General features: G+C 46.7%; 1 protein-coding gene across 6 annotated transcripts in view; it reads right to left on the reverse strand.

The window, feature by feature from the left end:
• LOC139593846 (intersectin-2-like) overlaps window positions 1–23,461 on the reverse strand; it is a 45,208-nt gene that overhangs the window by 4,295 nt on the left and 17,452 nt on the right. For 2 of the 6 annotated variants that reach the window (XM_071435265.1, XM_071435263.1), the window contains exons 2-5: window positions 10,387–10,505; window positions 7,021–8,757; window positions 1,201–1,375; window positions 318–522 (exon numbers count right to left, since the gene is read on the reverse strand). In XM_071435265.1, the coding sequence (XP_071291366.1) occupies window positions 318–522; window positions 1,201–1,375; window positions 7,021–8,588 (1,948 nt within the window). In that variant the 5' untranslated portion in view covers window positions 8,589–8,757; window positions 10,387–10,505. The remainder of the gene's footprint in view (window positions 1–317; window positions 523–1,200; window positions 1,376–7,020; window positions 8,758–10,386; window positions 10,506–23,461) is intronic. The other 4 variants (XM_071435267.1, XM_071435266.1, XM_071435269.1 and 1 more) reach the window with 2 other exon arrangements.

A 23,461-nucleotide genomic window follows, 5' to 3' on the forward strand; every position in this document is an offset into this window, starting at 1 on the left:
TTCTGGGGAAGCAGGGCTGTGAGCTGCCTCCCCTGTTTTGCTGCTGAGACTGGTGGGAGTCAGAAGGAAACAGCTCCCAGGTGAAGTCTGGGATCTGTCATCTCTGTACTGCCCATATCTGTGAACTCATTTAGGCTGCCTCTTCCCCTGCCATCTACCAGTCAGGGACAGAGCAGAGCAGATCCTGATTTCCTGCACACCTGGGTACAACCCAGGATGCTTCCCTCCCCTATTTTTACAGAGTTACTCCACATTTACAGCAGCACAGCAGGGCGCAGCATCTGGCCCCTAAGCCCCCGAGTGTGCAGTGTGAGTACCACAGTCCCGCTCCTGCCGGCGCTTCTGCGCGTGCTGCCGCGCTGCAGCCGCGATCTTCAGCTCCAGCTGCTTCCTCTTCACCGAGTCTGTCGGCATCGGGTCACTGAAGTGCGGCCGCAGCCGGCACTCCCGCTGGGCCTTGGCACCATCCGCGCTCTCATGGACAATGTCGGAGCTGGATCGGCGACAGGCAGGACTGGGGCTCTGCAAGAAAGGCAGGAAAGGCTTTGGAGCAAGGCTGAGCTCAAAGCAGCACCTGGTTTTGCAGACATTGGACTTCAATTGCCAAAGGAGGGAAAAGGAAACTCATCAGTAATGGGATGGTAAATGTAGCTCTGCTACATGATGATTAAGAAATCTGAGTCTGTCTTGCTCAGCCCTAACAAGAAAAGACCTCTCTCCCTTTGCTGTTGTATAGCTCTGAGTAAAGCAGTTCCAAGGTGGTTGGATCACAGCTGTCTAATAACCATGGAAAAGTCAACAGCACAGCCCTGGCTATGGGTATATGCTCAGGGACCTGAGCTCACTTGCAGCTGCTCTGTGAAGGTTTCAGCACTGCAGGGTCAGGAAGTTCAGCCTCTGTGCCCCATCTGCACCAGGAGCTTGCCCAAGGGGGCACTAGGAGGGAATCTGTCTGAACCCCCAGACACAGTGGAAGCCATGAAATGCAGTGGCACAGACTGAGGCAAAAAACTCACTCCTGTTTTACTGAGTGTAATAAAAAAGCTTCTAATGCTTCTAACAGCATTTAATCACTCATGGGAGTCTTCCAGATTGCCATCTCCCAGCCTGCCCAGTTCCTACAATGAAGGGATCCTTCAGAGCTTCTAACAAGGAAAAAATCCTGAACACATGCATGAGAGGGGAATTCCTCTCTCTTACATTCCCTGCAGGTGGAGTGTCACTGGATGTCTCATTGCTTGGCTTGTCCTCCCAGGTCTCTGTTGCCATGGACATCGCTGTGGGCTGCTGGCTGTCTTCCAGAGGTGGGAGATCAGCTTCCCTCAGATCACACTGCCCCTTGGAGGGGGATTTGGCAGCAGTCTCGGCATTGCAGCTGCAAGGGAAGAAGCAGACTCCATTGAACGTCATAGATGCTGTTCCTGACACAGATGAGACTGAGCAGAGAGCCCAGGTTCAAACAATGATCTGCAACAGTTCAGGAAAAGTGCAGGCAGGGTTCGTGACTGGTCAGCATGGACGGCTGTGCTTGTGTTTCAGGGGCTCCAAGCACTGCTCAGTTAAGAATTGCAAACTGGGTAACTACACTTGTGCCAACATCAGTCTGGGTTATCCAGTCTTGGCTGTTCACAGGGCATTTTTGTGTCCATAAAACATGAGGTGCTCCACAGGGACCAGAATCACTCCTTTCTAAGTAGGCCACATCCATGTTTGCTGCTATTTAAGGAGATGCTGCCAACACAGAAACCATATTGCTCATCTGGAAGAAAATCACCTGCTATAAACCATAATACTTTGAAGGGATTAGAGGATTAAAAGAGTATTCCCTCTGTTTTTCATCTCATATGATCCCAAGCCCACTGAAGTCACTGGAAAGATACTATCTGTTTTCAGTGAACTCATGATCAGGCCCTTTGGAGCACTCGAGACCTGAAAAGCCTGGCAGTGTCTGTTGCTCTCACTTGGCAGCTCTGGGATGCCCTCACTCACAGCTGTCCAGTGCTAACAAGGGCCTGGCCTGGCTGATACAGGCAGCCTGTCCAACCCCACATTCCCCCCTCTGTAGACAGCATTGCTCTCCAGACAGACTCAGTCTGGTGCAAAACCACTGACTTGACAGAGTAGTTGACAGGCTGTTGTTTGTGATACTATTTGTGATACATTTTTTTTAACAGGCTTTCTAAGACATCTTATTTCCATGCATAATGTAGCCTGTTGGGAAGAAATTTTTTTTTGTTGTTTACTTAATTTTTATGGACTTGGATTCCTTAAAAAGGAAGGTTGTGAGGACTGAATATGGATGCTTGTATATACAGGAAGCCAGTGTCTGGAACATATTTCAGGTTCTGCATGTATTTTATGCTTAACAATAATCTCCTATGAGAAAAATTTGCTTCTTCTTAAAGGCTTCACTTGTGAACTTATGCTGGTAGGTCACACTGCTAATGTGCAATTCCAACAGTGTCAACTACAAGCAAACACATGAGACAGATGGGCATTCTCCTTGCAGTGAATGACACTTGGCTCCAATAACAAACCATCAGCCAATACTAAAATGACTGAAGAGGGAACAAATCTCCCAGAACACAAACTGGCTCTGTTGTCAGGCCAGAAAAGTTGGTTTGCATCTCTTCAGCTGATGCTTTTTCATCTTCCTCCATTTATGTTTCCAGGTCCCTGCTGACACAACCAGTTAAAAAGAGTTTAGCTATGGCTACGTGACAATGGCAACAGTGCCAACAGCAGGCTCCTGGCATTTGCTTTTTTGCTATCCCTCTCCAGGTCTCTACTCCCCAGCCTGCAGAAAGGGGATACCAACATCTCTGCTGGCACAGAGCAGTCTGTGGCACTTACAAGGCAGCAGTAAGAGCAGCACAGGCTCACAGCAAGGCTGCAGCCCCTCTGTGGTACTGGCCTGGCTTGGTCTGGCTTGAGAGGCTCCTGTCTCCTTCCTCCCCACTGTCCCAAACCATGCTTGGGGTGCCACTCCTTAAGTGTGTGTAACTGTCTGTGTGGCCATGATCTAAAATCAGTCTTGAAATTATATGGGTTTAAAACCCCTCCCTCATGCATTCTCAGACAGATAATTTCATCTGTGTTTCATTGAGTTGCATAAAGTACGAACAGGTCAGCTGGGCAAACCCATGGGAGGGAAGGCACAGGTTAAGAAGCAAGAAAACTCTTGAAGAGGATGTGCCACTGCTGAAAACCACCCTTTCCAAAAGCTGCTCCTGCTCAAAAGCTCCTGGTTAAATAACACAGAAAAGGGACCATGCTGGGGCACAGAGAGGCAATGGGATGCACCCAAGGTTAGTAGCAGAGCTCATAATTGGAATATTATCTTCTTGATCACACCAGCTCCCACTGTACAGAACATACTCTCATGAGAGATGCTGAGCTTTCATTTGTCGTTTTCACAGTGCTTCAAGATCATCCACTTAAATATGGGAAGCACTCCAAAGTATTGCTGCTCCTCTAAGTGAAGCTGACAGCAGCTCTCTGCTGATAGAGTCTATAGACCAGATGCCACCACTTATTGCAGTTTCCATAGCCCAAAAGGGATATTTAAAAAAAATCTCCAGACATGATCTTCAGTGGGAATAAGAGCCAATATTACCCAGAGAGCTGAGCTAAGGAAACATGACTGAAGATTGAGAAATTCAACCCACCCATGGCTGATCAGCTGGAGGTAAGAAAGGCAGATATGCAGAGCCCACATTGTGTGAAAGGAGGCTTCTTCACCCCTGGTTTGACTGCTCTACTTCTTGTCATGATAAGATCTCTCCTGCTTGGTGTATTGGCCACGTGGTCTTGGGGCAAGTGCTGCTCCACACACCACTAGATTAGTGTGTGATCAGAGGCATGTGGGCAAAACAGGGAGGATAGAAGCAGTTTTGTGGAACAACATCTTAGGGCTGCTCCTTTAACATTTGCCTCTGGCTTAGGAGGAAGAGGGGACATTGCCAAGAAAATGGGGACATTGCCCCTTTCTCTAGTCCCCTCCTCCTGGCAGAGATCTGTGCTGCCAACAGGTTCACACCATTGCCTGCTCAAGCAAGTCAAATCCCCTCTGCCCTCACAGAGGGGTGTAGAAGGGGGGACTCCAGCAGCTTTCCTTCTGTTGGACCAAATCACTTATTGGGACAGGAGTTTGTGCCTGGGGTTGGTATCAGTTTTTCCTGTTCTCCCCAAGAGAGGTGATGCACTTGAGCCAACATAGAGAGGACCAATTATTTTTGAATGTGTTTTTACACCTCTGGCCATCAACTCTGAATTTCATGGAAGTGGAGGTACTGGGGATGGCATACAACTGGAAATGCCCCTACTTTCCTTCACTGTCTCTATGGGCCTCTTCATGGTTTTATCATTGTCCAAGCCAGCACTTCTCAGCCCTTCCCAAACGTTCCTGACTCTTTCTGACTAATGGAAACATTTTTGTGCATGCCTTCCCTGCTGCCTTCCTGACTTGGTGTCAGTCCTCTGCTAGGGGAAGCTGGTATTGTACCCACTGTCCTGTTGTCACCCCACATACAGCCCATCACTCTTTTCAGGAAGCCTTTTCTTAGTCATATCTTTGGCTAAATGGTGCAGCCTTCTGTTGTCACCATGTCACTCATTTCATAGACACAAACCTGAGGTATTTGCATGTCCTTATCCTGAACAATTCTCCACTTAAGCAATTTCAGAAAATGGACTGTGTACTGAAAAGCTTACAGGATTTCCACCTAGAGAGCAACACCCCTTCCCAGCCAGGTCTACAACCTAAGTTAAGGGTATCCAGTGACCCATGAGGGGGCTAAAGCCACCATAATTATGAGATTGACAATCAAATCTTCACTGAAAAAATATTAAGTTAATTGACTGAATCTTAAGTAATTAACAATTAATTACTATAGAGACTGCTAACTTACAGACAAAACTGCTTTGTAAAAACTGACACACTAGAAAGAGATGACAGCTATTTTAGCTATTTTACTCTGTGATGCTCCATCACAACATCTCTATCAGAGACTTGCTGAGCTGAGTATCTGTGGAAACAGGACCAAATCAGCAAATGAGCTTTCAGCTAATTTCATTTGAGACTTAGAAAGAATGTGGTCTGGATGGCAGTGATCGTAATTTAGCACCCAGAATGCAGACAAAAATCTCCCATCTCTGCAGTGAAAATCAGCTGAAGTAGTGAATATTCAGGGACATTACGGTCTCAGGTGAAAATGATAGAAAATTGATAAAATACAAAACAAAGGAAACCAGAGTTTCCCAATAACCAGTGTTTTGGCAATATCAATTACCATTAATTGTTATTATTCTGAAAAAAATAAGGCCAGGGTGGTTCCTTCACATATAAAACTACGTCTCTGATACTGGAACCATTGTCATTCACATTTTTAGATCAACTGTCATTTTGGTGTTAATGAAAAATTGCTTCATAGATTTTAACAAATCCAACTGGGGAGACTGAATCCATTCACAGAAACAAAAACCACTGTGGATATTAAAAGCACAGAAACCACACATAAAGGCCCTGGGCAGGAAGTGTTTGGAGGCTGGGAGAGTAGTGGGAAGGAAGATCATATGCACTCCTCATTTCCTGTACTTTGCTCTGCATGCAGCTTGGGCTCCAGATACCAGTACAATCATTGATCTGCAAAGAGACAGCTGTTCTTACACCCTTACTGCTTGTGCCATTCTGCGTATTTCATTTCACATTCATGACAAAAATAGCCTAATCCATTAAAATGGTTGCATGCCATAACTCTCATCTACCTCTTTATTGGGTGTTCATACTATAGAAGAAAAGCACTAAGGCTGGGCTGGACAGCTGAGAGCAGCACTGAGGGCTCTGACACCTCCTACTTCCCTTTGCATGTAAAGTTGCAGAATTATTTCTGCTGTCAGTCTGGCTTCAGCCCCACTTAAGTTCTTTCGGATGACTCTAATTCCTGTGCAGAAGTCACTATCATCTCCCCCAAAACCAGAGTCCAGTCTCAGACCAGCCATTCCAGAAATAAAAAGACAGCATACAAGGTTGATACCCTGTCATTTCACAGACCCATCTGTGGATTGCAGAAGCAGCCAGGAACCAAGTCTAATGCAATTCTTGGCAAATCCAACAATGAAAGCCAAGTGCATGGAAACAAACCACTCCACCAACACTTACTCCTCCTTTTCCCACCAGCATCATCTCATGATAAGACAGTGATAACTGCTCCCAATTCATAGCTTCTAGAACTTGGCTGATTGCTAATGTGCCACCCTGCACAGAAAGGGATTCCCACTTCTTAGGCAGGAGGAAGGTAACAGGACTGCAGTCTCCAAAACCAGGATAGAGAAAGCAGTTGTTGTGAACATCTTACCCAGAGAAGGGGAAAAACCTTGCATGGAGAAGGAGGAAGGCTCTACAGAAGTATTTTCTCTGGCTGCCTACAGAGAGATGGCAAAAGGACAGTATTTACAAGTACTTTCATTCACTGCCTGTGCAGGTCTCCAGGAGGGGGTTAAAGACTCACAGCAGCCATCTTACCCTTGTGTGCCTGCTCACTAGATTCAGGCAGCAAGTGAAAGCACTTGCTTTGTCACACTATCTAAATTCATGTCCTGCAGTGGTGGGACAGACTCTACATCTTTATTCAAAGGAATCATATCAGCACTTTGTATCCTTTTGTTGTCTTCTACTTTCAACAGATGCTAAAAACAAAAAAAAAGACATTCTGACAGTACTGAAATAAAATGGGTGGGGAAACTGAGTGTCAGAACTACTAATGGCTGTTGTCTTTACAGGATTAAGGTGCACAAAAAGGCAAAGTCTAGATGAAAATGCTTTTTGATGTTTAATCCCCCACAAGGTGGAATTTAAGCTGAACAGCTTTAAAGACATGTCCATGTGGCTATCAGAGACTCCAAGATGAAAGGCTCTGCCAACAGCACATTTATGCTACAGGAATTAAATATACCTATCAGGAGAAAGACCAGATCATTAACAAGGGAACTGCTTTCAGGTGACCCCATGGAGCATGTTACCTTTTCTTAATAAGTTCCAAGGCCGAACCTATGAATTCATCCTTCATTTTTTGTAGCTTAGCTCCATAGCTGGATAAGTCTGTGGCTTCTAACAGCAGCGATGAACAGCAAGAGGACTGGGCTTCAGAAGCCAGTGACTGCCCTGCCACGTGGGGAACATCATTTAATTGTCTTGCCTCTCCTTTCTGCTGCTCAGCACTGAAGATCTCCTGCCCAGCACTGTGTATTGCTCCTGCCTGTAGAGGTGATCGTGGAACAGGACTGGAGCAAATAGGGACTGGTGATGTATCTGGGATGGAGCTCTGGAAGGTTCTGTCCTTCTCCTCAAGACTGCTCATCTTGAAACCATCCCATGTGGCTGGGTTTTGGGAAAAGCCAGCAGAGGTATGGTTTTCATGAAATACATCATCATCCTCCTCTGCAGTGACAGCAGGTTCATTCACAGCTTTGGTCTCTAAAGCTTCTGGACAGACATTCTTACTGTTTTCCTCCTCCAGCGTCTGGTTTGCAGGCAGACCCTTTTTCAAGCAATCTGCTTGCCTACTGCTGCTGTCAGATGAATTTCCCTCCTTACTTCTCATTTGCTTGAACTCCTCAAAGGTGGGTATGTAGAGCCTCCCTTTGCAGCGGCCTTTCTTGCTCTGTCCCAATGAGACTTTGCCATCTGTTTCCCCAGTGCACTGTTCTACGGTCTCTGCTGTTCTGGATTTGTTCATCTCATGGCTTTCCCCAGCATGCTGAAGGGGCAAGTTCGGGGAGCTATTCTGCCTTCGGAGCTGAAGCCTCCTCTGAGCTTCCTGCTTGATGTCTTCTGGACTGATGATCCTGTGTGCCAAGCACAGTCCCTGCCCCGCTGTGAGGCTGTGCCTGAGAGCAGTGTGTTCCACCAGAACCGTGCAGCAGTTCACAGCACAGCCGTTCCTGCACTGCCGGCACACCTGGCACCCAAAGCACTCCTGGGCCAGCAGCTCAGGCAGGGCCACCTGTGGGCGCAGTGGCTTACAGGGCTCTGCCACCTTACTGCTGTGCAGCCTCAGCTTCTCCTTCAGCTCTTTTCTGGCATCCCCGTGAAGGGCTCTTTCCTGTGTGGAAGGGAAGAGCCACTGGGGCACTTTGGCAAAGGGAGGGAGGAGCACATCCTGTGTGGATCGAGATGTCTGTTTAGCACGGAGAGAAAGGTTCCTCAGAGAGTCTGACGCACTCTGTACTGGGGCCACATCCACACAGCCTTCTGTCCACTGACTGGTGCCTCTATAGTGAAAGATGATCTCGTTATCCAGGCTCCGGCAGTGAGAATACAGCCCACAGTCAGCAACCGCTGCCCAGTGCAGGTTTTCCACACTCCGATACATCCGGTTTTCCACAGGACTGGCCAAACATGCCTTGCCTGTGTGACAGGCAAGAGTGTGGAAGTCCCCAGAAAAAATATGAGTGTCTAGGTTCTTTAGTGGATGCATGCTGCTAACTGAAAAATCCTTTAAGCCATGTTGCGCACAGAGCTGATTGTTTTGGCAGCTCGAGATCACCCGGCAGTGTTCCTGTCTCTCATCAACACTGATGTATGTCATAGCAAATGCACATGGAGGCTCTAGGACAGTGGCGTCTAGGGGGACAGGAGGGAGCTGGGGTGTTGCTTAGATGCCAGTCAATGTCCACAGCCCACAGACAGCAAAGTGTGCTGCTGGGCACTCACGTAAGAGAGCTCTCACATGGGTGGAGTCGCCATGCGTAGAAGACCTGTGAATGGAAGGAAAGATGAGTTACTGAAGCAGCCGGGTGCTGGCTCGCAGGATGCAGCAGCAGGTCTGCTTCCAGGCTATGCAGAATCCAACACCAACAGCTTGGGAGGAGCAGAGCAGAATAACTGGGTGATGAGCTGTGGGGCTTGAGGCAGGGAAGCTTTTTCTTCTCCAGCCAAGCCAACAGTGGCCTTACACTACCTGTCTGAATTTGGAGAAGTTTATCCTACCTACCCTCAGCAACTCCCTCACAATAACAATGCTCAGCTCTAGAGACAAATGCTCAGGAAGTGCTTGCTGCAGGCTCACATTACTCACTATGGAGATGGCAGGTTTATAAGAGATAGTGAGGTCCTTTCCCTCAAATGGGGTGCAGACAAGAGTGTATGAGTTAAGGGGAATGCTGGGGCTGGGAAAGGATGACATAACTGTGGTCTCCTTGAAGACTCAAGTAGCAAGGAGGAAGAAGAAGGCTGACAGCTGGTGGTTTTGTGCCTGACAGTCACATTGCAGCCCCTAATTGCTCGATTCACCCTTCACAAGGAAGATACATATGGTTTATTGACTGCATATGGAAGCCAAGGATTGCCAAGGCCTTTCCAGTGCAGAGACAAAGGTCTCTTACAGACTTTGACAAATGCACCCTCCTGACTCCTTAGCCACAGGCTCAAATGATCATCCTCCCATGACAGCTCAGTGGAGGCCCCAAAAGAGAAAGCTGTGCTTTTCAAGGCTCCTCCTATGAGCTGTGTTCAGCACTGTAAGGCCCAGGAAATCTAAGTGACTGAATCACATGTTCAGAGTGGATAATTTAATCCCTAAAATCCAGTTTGGGCCAGCAGGATGAAGGCTGAGTGGCTAAGTCCTTGCTGGAAGTGGACAGAGCCTCCTTACACTGAATGGAGAGACTCTAGATGTCTTTTAGGGATTTAGGCCTCATGGACTTTCCAGCAGTCACACAAGACATCAGTGTCTGTCACAATCTAGTCTACTCCCTTCCTTGGCAATCAGAGGCAAAGGGAATGAGTAAGTGCCATATGTAAAATGGAGTGAGATTGGGCAGGGGATGTGGGGTTAGCCTGAGATTCGTAAGGGCAAGATAGAGCTGGGATGGTGGGGCATGAGTCTTTAATAATAAGCCAGGCAAGAACCAACCAGGCTGAACACACAGGAAGAGGTCTTGATAAATCAAGACAGAACCAGTTACAGCCCAGGCTGTTCTGTAGTGCAGCTGGATTCCCCACATGTGGCCAACTATTCAGGCGGCACAGCCACCTTGATCAGGAGGGGAATGAAGAGGTTTGTTACTCCCTGAAGGCACCACAGGCACCTAGCCATGTGATGCACCAACAGACATCTATCTGAGGGAAACTCTGAGGTACTGTATTGCCTGGAAGATAATCTTGAAGTTGATTCATCCCTTGCTTAGAGTGGCTCAAATTAGCATATTTTCCCTGCATTAATGAAATTATGTCTAATCTCATCCCAGAGAGGGAAGGCAGAACTGCTCCTGTAGTTCACCACTGAATGCAGAGCATAATTTGCATCCTTCATTACTGCTAAAAATAAAAATTAAAACTAGCTCTCAAAGTGTGCTGTTCCCCAAAACGTCACAGGCACTTCTCACCCGGTCTTCTCATGGTGGGGCTGGAGCTCCCCCTTCTTCACGGCTCTGGAGGAGCCCACAGGTGACAGCAGAGAAACGTGAGGATCAGGACTTTCTGTGCTCATAGGTTATAACATAATCTGTCAAGAAAGAAAGAATGATATGATGTGAAAGCCAGTCACTGAGTAGAGAGCATGGCTCCTGGTAGTGCCGGAGGGCTCCTGTGAGGAAGTGCTGTTAATAAAGAATGCCATGCCCTGTCAGTTTGGTCTGTGATCAGGTCACAGCCACAGGATTAAAAGCCACCACATACTTATGGCACTATGCTTTCAGAACAAGAAGAAAGAGAAAACAGCCCTGGCTGCAGTGAGAGCAGAGAATAAAGCTGCCCTTGGCCAAGGCAGGGAGTTACACAGAGTAAGGCCTGAAGAGAAAGCAAGGCCCATGTGAGGCAGGATCCTGGGCTGGACACTGGCTCAGCAGGCTCTGCCTGTGTGCATGTGACAGCAAGGGGGCCAGAGGAGAAAGGGCACAGGCAGGGGCAGAAGCAGTCAGGAGAAGAGCAAGGAAGCAGAGGCAGAAACAACAGGGTGGGATCTGTCTGTGGGTGCTCCATTCACCCAGAGATGGGCAGCATTGGGAAGACAATTGATTTTTGCCCTCCTTCAGGTGGAAGCTCACTGTCTGGGCTCATAGAGCTGACCCCTCTGTGACCTGCAGGTCAGCTACAGAGATGCCAGGCATGGGAGGTCAGGGGCCAATCTGTCCCTGCCCACTCAAGTGCACAGCACAGGCCATGCAGGGAGGTTTACACCCCTCCATTTCTCAGGGGAATGCCTCAAACCCTCCAGCAGGTGAGGGCACCCCTCTGCACTGCAGAACAGCACAGGCCTGTTTCCCCAGCAGCCATGGAAGGTGCCACTGCTCTCAAGCACTGCCAGGCAGAAGGGACCTGCTGCTGCTTAGTCGGGGCAGAATTTTTCAGAAAATGTGCATGAGATGGCAAAAGTCACTTTCAGGGAAGCAGAAGCTGGAAGAAACCTCCTGTGGGCACAGTGGGGCAGGCAGAGTGAGGGACAGAGTGGGAGACAGAGGAAGGTTTGCAGAGCAGAAGAGCCAGAGAAGGCAGAGAACAGCCAGAGCTGGCTGTGAGACAGCAGGGGACAGAGACTTTCCAGAGGAGGCTGCACAAAGTTTGCTGACATGTAGACAAGAACCAAAATTTACTGCATTAAGTGCAGAAAGATGGGAATTTTGTTCCCAAATAATTAATTTTAATATTTGTCACCCTTCAAGGATGAATTTTCTTTCTCTGAACAGTGATTTTTTTGGTTTAAACACTTCTGACACAGGAAGTTCCTCTGATACTTCCAGGAGAGCTCAGAGCAAAGGTGCACATGGATGTAGCTCGCAGGTGGGTTGGAAAGGGGGGTCTGGTGCCCTGGCTGGAGTGAGAGGGAGTCTCAGAAATCAGTGAGTTCTGTTCCCCCTAACACCTGCAGGGCAGCTGTGGAGTTCTTGTAACAGCCAGCTCAGGCAGCAGCACCTTTGTTCCCTGTCACTCCACTCTTGGAAGGACCATCTCTTTCCAGCTGAACTCTTGTGATCTTGCCTGTTCCTCCATGTCACTGCCCTGAGGGCTCTGCACAGCATGTCAGGCAGCTAAGCTTAATTTCACTGAGCACCCAAGGCAGCTGCTGCCCGAGTCATGACCTGGACAGGGGACTGGCTGAGGCACAGCCTCCTTCCCCCCCTGCTCAGGGATGCTTGGAGCAGGAGAAAAACAGTGGTCTCTCTAAAACACTAGGTAATTTTTCCCTGGCCTTGTAACCAGGAAACACTGAGTGCTTCTCCCTCTTTCCCCTGTTCTTGTGCTCCATGGCATACAGCAACTGCATCATAGTTTCTGCTCAGATGCCTGCATTGGTCAGGTCATTGACACCCCATGATATAAAACATGTGCCTACACACTCAGCTCCCAAGGACCATGGCCATAAGCCTGATGTAGGCAGTCTCCTGGAGGAGAGCACAAGATGGAGACAGAAAAAACCCAAACCAAGTTAATATGCTTCTGGTTGATAAGCTAGAGATGACCTCTGAGCACATAATTGCGGGCCCATGGCACACACAGAGTATTTAGCTGCAGTCTTATATGGTCACCAACAAAGAAACATTGGGAACCACAGCAATTTCCAAGTTTGTCCTCCCATCACCTCAGAGCTGTAAGTACATGCCATAGCTACAGCAGGTGATTCCAGGAATTGACTAGCAAAGGTCAATGAAGTGTGAGGCAACGGAAGAAAGGAAGAAAATGCTGATTTCTTACATGGTGACCCAACTCTGGGTCCTAATTTACCCTCTCCTAAAGGTGCACAGCAGCCCTAATGTATCCTCTGCTCTCCTCCAGTTAGACCAAGCACTGAGTTGCCCATCCTTTGTCACTCTCCAGTGTGTGTGAGCACTGTGGATTGATGCTCCTTTGTTTACCCCCCTGGGTACTCCTGTCCACACTTACCCAAAGCTCAGGCTTTATTCTAGAGCAGCAATCCTCCAGGCCAATGGTCCCTTATTCCAGGCCAAATAGCAAAGCAGAGTTTAGTGTTGGCTGCTGCTGCAGCACGTCATTGCTCCTCAATAACATTGTCTGTGAAACATTTTCCTGTTCCCTGGCACAAGGACTGAAAAGTTTCTAGTGGTTATGAGCCTCATGCCTTAAGTGAGCATAAGACTAAGGGCAATGTGTGCTCAGCTTATTTTCTACCATGTGATTCTGTTTAATCAACTTCTCCACTACTCTGATAAGTGCCTGCTTGGAGACTTGCCATTAACCTTAATTTTCCTGTAAAATCCCCCCCAAGAACTTATTTCTCAAGGATTAAAGCTTGAAGGATAAATTATTTCTTCCCAAACACATCAGAACCGTTCTGCCTGGCTGACCTTCCCAGCAAAGCACGAGACAAAGTGTCAGGAGGATGAAGCAGGCATGCACTGGGTAAGTAGCTCATTGCTGATGAAAAACACTGTGGAGAATACCAGATATGTTCAAGAACTCCAGGAATACCAGGACAAGGGATCACACAGCCTCACAAGGCCTCAGGAAGAGAAGCCACCAAATCTGACAGGGCTGAGTAGGTTTACTGGTGCTGCTTTGCAGAGTTCACTGCAGCAAGATTTACTCTATAGACTTCTCAAACATGGACATTTGTTCCATGAAATGGTGGAGAGCAGCTTGCATCTGTCTGGCATCTCCTGCTTGATCAGAGACATCAAATGAGTCTGGTACATTTTCCATTTTCCACATTTACAACATTTCAGTCACAAGCAAATGAGCTTCTGAGTCATGGCCATCACACCAAACTCCTGCTTCCAAGGGAGGGGAATAGCTGCAGATCCTTACTCCATCTTGAAATAAGAGATTACACTAACCTTCAGGTTTTATTCTAATGTCTCTGCATTAGGCTTTGCAAATTGCAGCACTGAACAGAGGTTGGTTTATTCTGGACTACAATCTCCCTTTTATTTCAGAGATCCAGCCAGCTAGAGGGATGTGAACAGCACATTTCAAAGAGCTAGCTAAAGGATTTCAGCAAGCTATTTTACTGCTGTGAGCTTTGTGCTATCTGATACAGCAAACCTCACGGTCACAGCATGATCTGTTTACTGACACGTCATGCACATCACTTCAGCTGCCTAGCAGAGCACCAGCAGTCTCAAGGGAAAGAATGACAGATGTTTTATTTTTTTAATATTAAAGGTTAACAAGAAAAAGAAAGGTGCCTTGGCTGTATTTGCTTTCTTAGCTGTTCTCTTAACCAGTGCTGTGCTGCAGGAACTGGTTGATGAAGATAAGGTGACTGTAGTTAAATTTCTTGGGGTTTTTTTGTCTGTTGTAGAAGCTGAAACAGGAACACAGCTTATATAGTGCCTATTAATTGGAGCAGGAGAGGTACAGCCACAGTACAATTTCCTGGGTTTCTTTCTCCTTCCTAGGGTAAACATAACTTTCCCTGAGTTTACAGTATTATCACTGCTTTCATTGTCCTCTGCATGGCATAAATCAGGATTGCTAACAAGAGGAACAACTGCCAGATTGATTTCAAAACCAGGTAATAATGGGAAAACAATAACCTTTATAGTCTGCTCACTGATTTATAGTCCCTCTGTTCTCACCTTGAGCATAAGAAAGAACCACAAAGTCTGAGAGACAGCTTGGCATGGGAAACCCCTGAAGACAGAGTACAGCCCAGGGTCAAGAGGGTGCTGAGAGCACAGGCAATGGCATTAAATTCTGCTGTGTTATGAGCTGCTTGCTTGATATTGTCTAGCCATTTTTCTCCTTTCACATCTCTTTTCCTAATCCTTTTATGGATTTTTTTTCATGCTTCTCCAAGTCTTCCTCCATCCCACTGCATTCAATACAACACAACTTGTTGTTAACAACTTGTCCAGAAAAACTGGTCTTGGCCACAGTGAGGGCTGACTGGTCAGAGCAGCCCAAAGGGCACACATGTGCCAGGCAGATGTGTCACAGGAGAATCTGGCCACGGTATCTGTTGATCACCATAGGAACATCCTGCTATGGATCAGCTCGGTTCCAACAGGGAGAGTGTAGGAATCACCATATCTTCATGTGAGTTTCTATTTGGGCCAGATTGACTCTGAAATAGTCTCAAGGCAGCGCAAAAGCTACTCCCAAAATTTTATCAACTCACTTAAGTATTCTTGGTTCCTTTTCTGTAGGATTTTTAAGCTGTTTGGGAACTATTTTTATTGACATAAAAGGCTTCATCTGAGAAGCCCTACTGTTCCACACACCTGTGCACTTGGCAGCAGTGCCTTTGACGAATTTTTCTGGCTGCTCTCTTAGTCTGAGCAGCCTCTCCTTCTTGACACCCATCATGGTTTTCCCCTTGTTCCTCTTTCAAAAAGGCTATGATGAGATGATGCTTCCAGCCTACCTCCAAGGGCAGGCATTCCAGCACACTGATTTCAGGTAGCATACTTCCAAGGTGACTTATGTTTCCTCTTGATTCCCTGCTTTGGGAAAGGATACCTCCTTTTGTCTCACCAATGCACCACTCAATCTCTTGGATAATATTGCTCCAACAGTCCTGCTGATGATGCAGCAGAAGGACTGGAGCTTCAGAGGATTGACATTTATCTTGCAGCAAAGGAAGGCTGAATAGGTCAATTTTGTAGCAAATGCTCCAGGAGACATCAGTGTGACACCCCCATCAAGTGTCCCAGCTGGAGTTGCTTGTCATCATCAGCTGTGAAGCATCCCAAGAGATGGCAGCATCCACCATCTGCCGAGCCTTAAGTGATTCAACACCCTGGCTGACCACAAAGCTCCTTTGGATGACTCCCTCTCAGGAGAAGCAAGTTCCATTTGCAATGAAGTCTTCTCAAGGGAAGATCACCCACAGCACCTATGAGCCTGCAGGTACATCTGACTGACAGATGCTGCCCGTGCCTGTAGCACTGTGAGCCACTCTGCTCCCCTCTTACAGATGGAGGGGGAGTCCACAGGGTTATAACCTGCAGAGACAATGCTCAGGCTTGAGTTAGCTGATGTTCAGGACCCAGGTGGTTTCCCCTGACCTGTGCAGACACCATGAACCAAGCATTCCCAGGCCTTTGGGTCAAGCAGAGCAGATCTTGCCCACCACCCCCCTTGGTCTTGGCGCACACACACACATCACTCACTATTGGCCTTACGAGGAACAGGATCTGAGCACAGGCTCTGACCTTGCTCCATACCTGGCAAAGACACACGCAGTTCTCAGAGGTAAACCTGAGCCAGGAAAACCTACCCATCCCCCTGTGAGATCTGGGAATTATAAAGCCATATGTCAGCTCACTTTACAAGCTGGCACCTCCACTTCTCCTTCAAATTCTCACTCTGCATAGGTGTAACATCAGCACTAACTGCAGAAAATGGTTCCAATATGGCTACAAGTGAATTTGTTATTTCTTGGGAAGAGGGGAGAAGAAAAGGTTAAGGCTTTGACTTGAAGCTCAGTCCCAGCAAAGGGTCCAGCATCAGTTGTGACCTCCCAGTGCCAGCTCCAGACCATTCTCCTCTGGCTCCCTGCCAGAGGTGTGCCCCAGCCCAGCCCTGATATGCTCAGTCAGTGACTCAGACGCCTTTGTGAGGCAGCCCAGTACTGCCAGCCCAGTGCTCTGCCTCCAGCTGTGGTCAGCAGCACATCCTTCTGGAAAGAGCAACACAGATGGAGCACGTCTGCAGCTGAAAAATGATGAGGTGGGGAACTACACCTCAGATCATCTAAAACTGTCTTGATCCTCTCTGCATGTGTTTGAGGAAGGCAGAAGGGGCAGTGCAAAAAAAGCAGGGCACAAGGGGTCAGCTGAGTATGAGAACTGACAGGGAGAAGTAAAACAAGCCAGTAGCAGGAAAGGGCTGTCTGCTCCCTTCCCCTTGCAGCATGTGAGGAGGATCAACAGAGCCCTCACCTAAGCTGAGTGTTGATATCTTTTGTGCACTGAAAACTGGCATTTCAACTCACCATTTTCATTCACTTTCTGGCAAGAAGTAAAAAGCCAAGTCACTGGGAAAAATAAAATCAAGTCCTTTTTTAATATTGTCATTTAACTAATGATTTAATCTCATGATTTGCAGGGCCTGAGTCATGATGCTGGATTTCTTTCAGGGTGGAAATACCCCTGGCTGAACTAGCAATATAAGACCATCATGGCACACAGAAACAGCACTTCCCATGCCCTATTACATTGCTTCCACCAGTTCAAGGACAACACAAAACCAGTCCTATGCAGTTGGCTCCCTCAGGGTTGCTGAAGGTATTCCTTCTTCCTTGTTCTACAATTGTCCCAAGAGTCTCAGCCTAATCCTTACAATGCATAGGGCACAGGAAAGAAATCACACCCTAATTCTAAGAATAAGCTGTACGTCCAAAGCTCCTACTCCCTTCCTTGTACCAGGAAAACGTTTTTTGCAGCACAGCCACAAATGTTAAACATTGAATGCACCACTGGCTTACTGCATCAGTCTTTCCAACCAGACAATATGAACCTTGGCTCCCATCTCACTAGTGGGGAAAGAAGCCCCACAACTTAATTCTGTTGATCCCAGTTTGCTAACTTTGCACTGGAAGCCACTCCAGCAGTCCCCAAAGCTTTGGGCAGGTGGATGAGCAGAGCTCTTCCATGCCAGCACATGTGAGATCAGAAAGAGATTTGGGCGGAGGAAGAGGGTGTTGAGGATGGTGAGGGACATGTATGATCTCATCCTACACCCTGCTTGGTTACATCCCAAAGCTGTCAGGCACTGTGTCATACTGCTGGCAGGCAGGTTTGCCATGAGGAAATGTGGATGACAGCAGTGCCAGTAGTCCTGGCTGGGCATGGATGGCCACGGGCAGTAACACTTCCTGCTCCATTGGCTCTGGAGGCACTCGGCAGTGCCTCTACAGAAAACCAGGCAGGACTGTGCCCACCACCTGTCTCAGCTGAGGGATGTATCCTCAGATGGTCCAGCACAGCATGTTGCCCACTATGAGGCAGTGGGAATCCTGACAGGGAGCTGGTGCAACTGGCCAGGCACCACCTCTGCAGCAGTCCCAAGGAATATCACAAGCTCTTCCCTACCTACCAAAAAGAATTTATTTTCTTCTTTTTCACAGATTTTCAACTTCTCCCACGGGCCTCTCTAAACAACCCCCTCCCTTTCAGATGCTGATGCTTTTCAGCTGATTAAACTGTGGACCAGACCATGAGCTGGGTGTAAATCAGTATTGCTTGTCAATGCTAATTTACACCTGCTGAGACTGTCCCTTCCTTCACCATTTAGCAGAATTATATGACATGTCTTTTATCTCCTCTCACAGTTTAGCCTGCCATTCCCCTTTCCTGGCCCCCAAGCCTCCCGCTTTGCTCTGAACTCCCTGGAGGTTTACAGGATAAGTTGCTTATTTGCAATGTAAAGTGTCTCTCAGAACCACAGCCCCGTGCAAACAAACCCAAGAGAGGCAAATTTATCCCTACTTGTGCAACAAATCCAGCCCCATCTTTTCCTGGCAGCAGTTCCCTAAGCACACACAGCAGAGAACTTGCTAAGGGAAGAAATATGTCCCTTATTGCCATTACACAATGCAGGACTTCTCTGGGGAGATGCAGAGGATGGAGAATGAAAGGATTGATTCCACAGAGACCCTGAGCTCTTTCCTTTCTCATTGAAACTGATGGTGATGGCTTACCACCCAGATCAGCACCCTGTAGATTCTGACTGTCAATAGGCAGGATACCATTAATGACTTCTTGTTGCTATGGTGATATTGATGGATACTCTGTGGTGTTGGTGGGAATCCTGTGGAAGCTAGCAAAAAATAAAAAAAAGTGGGTCAACAAAAATGTGAGTTTGCCTACAAATGGGCAGTTATGTGACATAATTGATGAATTCAGTGGCACTTCACACCTCTTGCCTCCTCCTGCCTCCTACAAGAACAGCACGGTGTTCCCCAGAGTCAGTGCAAACACTCCTGCTCGCAGCAGGGCTCTGGTGCAGAGGTGCAGTGCTGCAAGTGGATTTCATTACTCGGCATTACTTTTGCAGCTTCACCCTGGCAATTCATTTCACATACAGAATAAAAATCTTGGCTCCAGTGAAATCACTTGGACCTGTGCCAGTGGGCACAGAGCCAGGATTTCCCCCAGCTCTCAGGATTCCTTATCACAAGTGACAATTTCATTCAGCTGCCTGGATAGCCACTGGGAACCCCCTGCCTCTCCAGAGCTGTTTCAAGTGTGGAAAAGCCACTGTTGCAGTTTTTTGCTCTATTTCGCTGAGGCTCAGTACTGTGGTCTCTATGAAGGTGGTGTCATGGGCTCTCTCTTGGTTTCCTGCTTTGCAATGTGCAGTTTAGAGCAACCTTTCACCTTTCATCCCAACCGAGTGACCACTGAAAATGACAGGCTGGGCTCCAGTCACAATTGGGTCTTTGCACAAGTGTTCTTGGGATTTGGGGCACAGGAGCCATCTTCCTAAAATAACACTTCTCTCTGGGAAAATCATTCCTAACTCATGTTGGTGGCACATTAATGAAGAAGTGATAAAGCTCCAGTGGAACTCCTTATTTCTCTACAGATGCTATTTATCTATGCCCAACAAGGAGTGCACGAACTGCAAGATGCCTTGTTTTGATGGAGATTTTAGTATGATTAGCAAATTTTAGACTATGCTTTTTGTCTAGCAAAGACTCTCATCTTTTCTGCTTTATGTCTAGGAGTACATACAAATTTACTAAAGAACCTTTTATTCCTAACAGTAGTACCACTCCAGGTATCACGCCATCACCTGATCACTCTTAATCCAGAAAGTTTTTATTCATTTGGATCTGTTATTACAGAAGAATTATATCCACAGGGGAGCATTATCTATAGCAATACCATTACATGGATAGTTTTGCCAGTACTGCCCCAGGGCAGATCAGATTCAATGGATGTGTCAGTGTGTTCAGATCCTTTGCCTCCGTATGAACTCAGGAACTGGAATCAAAATTACCCTGCCCCTCTCCTTTGCATCTTTTGATATCCCTAGTTCTAATGGCCTACTGAGTCTGAAAGCACTTTACATCAGGAACGGATCCCAAGAGGAAAATTCAGTTTCTTTCTCTAAATTACATGTAGCTGTTCATCAAATTTCCCAGGCAAGGTTCCTAAGCACACGGAGGCTGGACCAGCACTGACAGAGTGTCTCTCTTGTATAGCAACCCTTTGATCAGACTGACAGCATCATTTATTTACTTTTGTTTCATATTCTTCAATGCTCCAGTAAGTTATTTTTCCCAGTTGATTATCAAAGGCAAAAGCTGCCCTTTCAAGTTGGATTTGCACCTCTTCCCTTCCCCTCCATTTCAATTAGCTATGGAAATTACTTGGATTTTCTATCTCCTCTTGCCTGCCTGTCTATACAAGAGGCTTTAGGAACACTGATGGCTGGAGAAAACTCCAGCTGATGTGTTCCCTGTAGGAAATGTTGTGACTTGCAATTAGCACATCTAAGTGCTCTGTTTGACCTACTGCTGGCAGGGTGGAGAGCACAGACCCAGCTGCAGTGTCCTGCCTTTTCCCCAGCTAAGGGCAAGGGGATGGAGGGCTGTGAGTGCTGTGGATGGAAGAAAGGAGGTATCACCACAAACCAGTAGGGACAGGCAAGGACAGGAACTGGTTTACTACACTGGAAGACAGAAGGTGATAGGAATGTAAAAGCTTCTTGAAATGGGATCTCTGCCTGTGGGGAGCTGCTGTTCTGCTGCGTTTGCAGCTATTACTTTCCTGAAAACAGTTCTGTGACTGCAGAGAAACAAGAGCAGTGAACTGCCCAGAGCAGCTTAGGGCTGAGCAGAAATGGCATTTGGACTGGCTGGAGCTCTGGGTTCTTCCACCTGGAGGTACATGGATAAATGGCTTCAGGCACAAATCCTAGCATGCTGCGAGGAGCACACATTCCACAGGGCAGCTTTCCAAGTGTCATTTGCCCTAAACAGCTGGTCACCAAAGGTTTCTGAGATCACAATATCAAGACTTAAAAACACATCAGATATGTTCAGGATAGGAGAATCACTCTAGGCTGTATTTGACACCAGCTGGGCATTAACACCCAGGTGACCCCACAGGAACAGCATTTGGAGAGATCAGACTGGAGGCAGTACAGATCTGTGGGATTTCTCACCACACACATCTCCCCTAGACACATCATGTCATGGTTTACTAGAGATGTTTTAAAGTCATCATTAAGAAACAAATTCTAAGACTGATTAATACCAACACATGTACTCTTGGGATGTTCCTAACCACATCTATATATTCTAACTTACCAACATTGCCATGGGACTCTTCCTTTTTGGTTTTCACCTTTTAGTGAAAGGTGATGGAAGAAGAGGCCAGACATGCCCCTTGTTTAAAGCCAGCTGTAAGAAAATGTTTTCATCTGCTCAGATGTACTAGACACTTTGTGCAAGCTGCATCTTCACACAGTGCAGTCCATAGTGCAGGTTTGCAAATGTAACATGGTGAAGAAAAGAATAAATGCAGCAATTTTGCAGCTCTTTCTAAGAGAGTGAGGGAGAAGGATAGTGAATCAGATTCTTTTTCCATGTGCTGCTGGTGTTAAATATTTCTACATCATATAGACTGCATGACATTAAGTGTGATGAAGACCCACCCTGGAACCAGAATCACAAGACTTCATGTCACTTCTTATGCCAGTAACTTGCTGCAGGGTCTAAAGCTGGCAGTTCCCAATCAGCTCTGGGTTCTTACAGCCTAAGTTTGGTATCATTACTTCCATGCTATTTTGCAAAATATTCCAAGAGCCTAATGAAGGTCACTACATTCTTGTTAACCTTTATTTTTTTCACAACTGGGAAAAAATAATACATAGATGATAGTAGCTGATGAGAGTTCTTGCGTGCACATTAATTTTACCAAAGTAGTGCTAAAAACTAAACCAAGAGCATCAAGGCAGAGTTGCAGGCAACCAGCCAGGTTTTTTTAAATAATACAGCAGCCAGTGTTTGCAGCCTTTGTGGTTGTCACAAAGTACACACACTTACCCAAAGCTGCATGGCAAGGAGGCAAAACCACACTACTGATACAACCTCACAATACCAATCAAAAGAAAGGAAACACTGTCCATGCAGACATCTAATCCCTCATGGAAAACAGGCAGGAATCCCTTGTAAACACCTTTTTAAGGAGTACTCTGAGAAGATACAGTGGAGATACTGCAGCCAACATTGTGGTAAGAGTCTCATGCAACACAGCATCTCAGAAAAGAATTTAATCTCAACCTCATAAGTACTGTCCATCAACAATTCCTGCATGTATCTATAACACCTCAGAAAGTTTAATTACCACTTAAGAAATGGAAGACTAAATGAGCCATGTGACATTTCCCACCCCAGACCCTGTAGGTCAGCATTATTTAAGACAACTGGGAGCTTGAAAAGCTAAACATTAGGGTTGGCAGATGAACAGATGGATGGATTGCTGCCAACATAATCCATCTTCCCACTTGCCTCCATAGGACTGGGTGACATTCAAAGCTAACTACTTCCCTATGCAAAGAGAAATGCATGTGGTGCAATGAGTAGGCTTTAAAAAGGACATATCAGCTGGCAGGACCAGTGGCAAAATGCTTTGTGGCTGCTGTTTAATGTGCAGGTGAGGCTGTAAAAAAGAGGCATCAGGCTGTGACAGAAGAGGGGACTGTAGAGACCAGAGTGGATTAGCTGTAAGACAACATCTGAGCAAGCTCCTAAAATCTGTCAGGATGCTGTCATTTTTTCTTTGTGCATAAGAGGTCTAAATCTAATTAACCTTTTAATCAGAGCAGATAAAATTGTGGTATTATCATCAAAGGGGATGCCTTATCTACAGCTTCATGAAAATTTCCATCTCTGCTCAACTTGGAATTTTTTTTTTTGCTTGAGGCTCTATGAGTAAATTCCCCAAACACTGAAAAATAAAAAAGAGTAAAGTAGGAGATGGTTTAACACAGCCAGTTACTATGCAGATACCAGCTCATCTGATGCCAGATGGGTCTCAGTTCAGAACTTTCAGATCCAGCTCAAATACCTGTTCCTGAGCACAGGGGAAGTTCCTGCTCCCTGGCTGGGGCAGGCACAACAGGAGCAGTGACACACTCTCTGACCGGGGACACCGAAGCCCACAAACTCCCACACACCCAGGACGTTCTGGTTTTCTGCAAAGATTCAAACAAAAGTAAAACAATCTCCTACATCTACTAGCTATAGCAGGCTGCTCTGGCAGCTACTAAACTACAACATAACTTTTCTAAATTGATGCAAATAACTCTGACATTTACCTTTGTACCTACAGGACCCCAAAGATTAAAGGTTGCTGTCTCTGACTAGCCTATAGTATAACCCAGATCAGACTGTATGTTGTGGGATTTTTCTTACAATGGCTGAAGTCTTCAAGATTTTCTACATCTGCTGCCAAACATCAGTACTGTTAACAAAGTCAGCCAGCACAAGCAGGTGCAGAAAAAAACCCCAATCAAGATCTGAACCTGGGACTCCAGATAATGAAG

This window comes from Agelaius tricolor, unplaced genomic scaffold, assembly GCF_023055355.1.
Source record: "Agelaius tricolor isolate 1412-34295 unplaced genomic scaffold, bAgeTri1.0.p SCAF_10, whole genome shotgun sequence".
NCBI lineage: Eukaryota > Metazoa > Chordata > Aves > Passeriformes > Icteridae > Agelaius > Agelaius tricolor.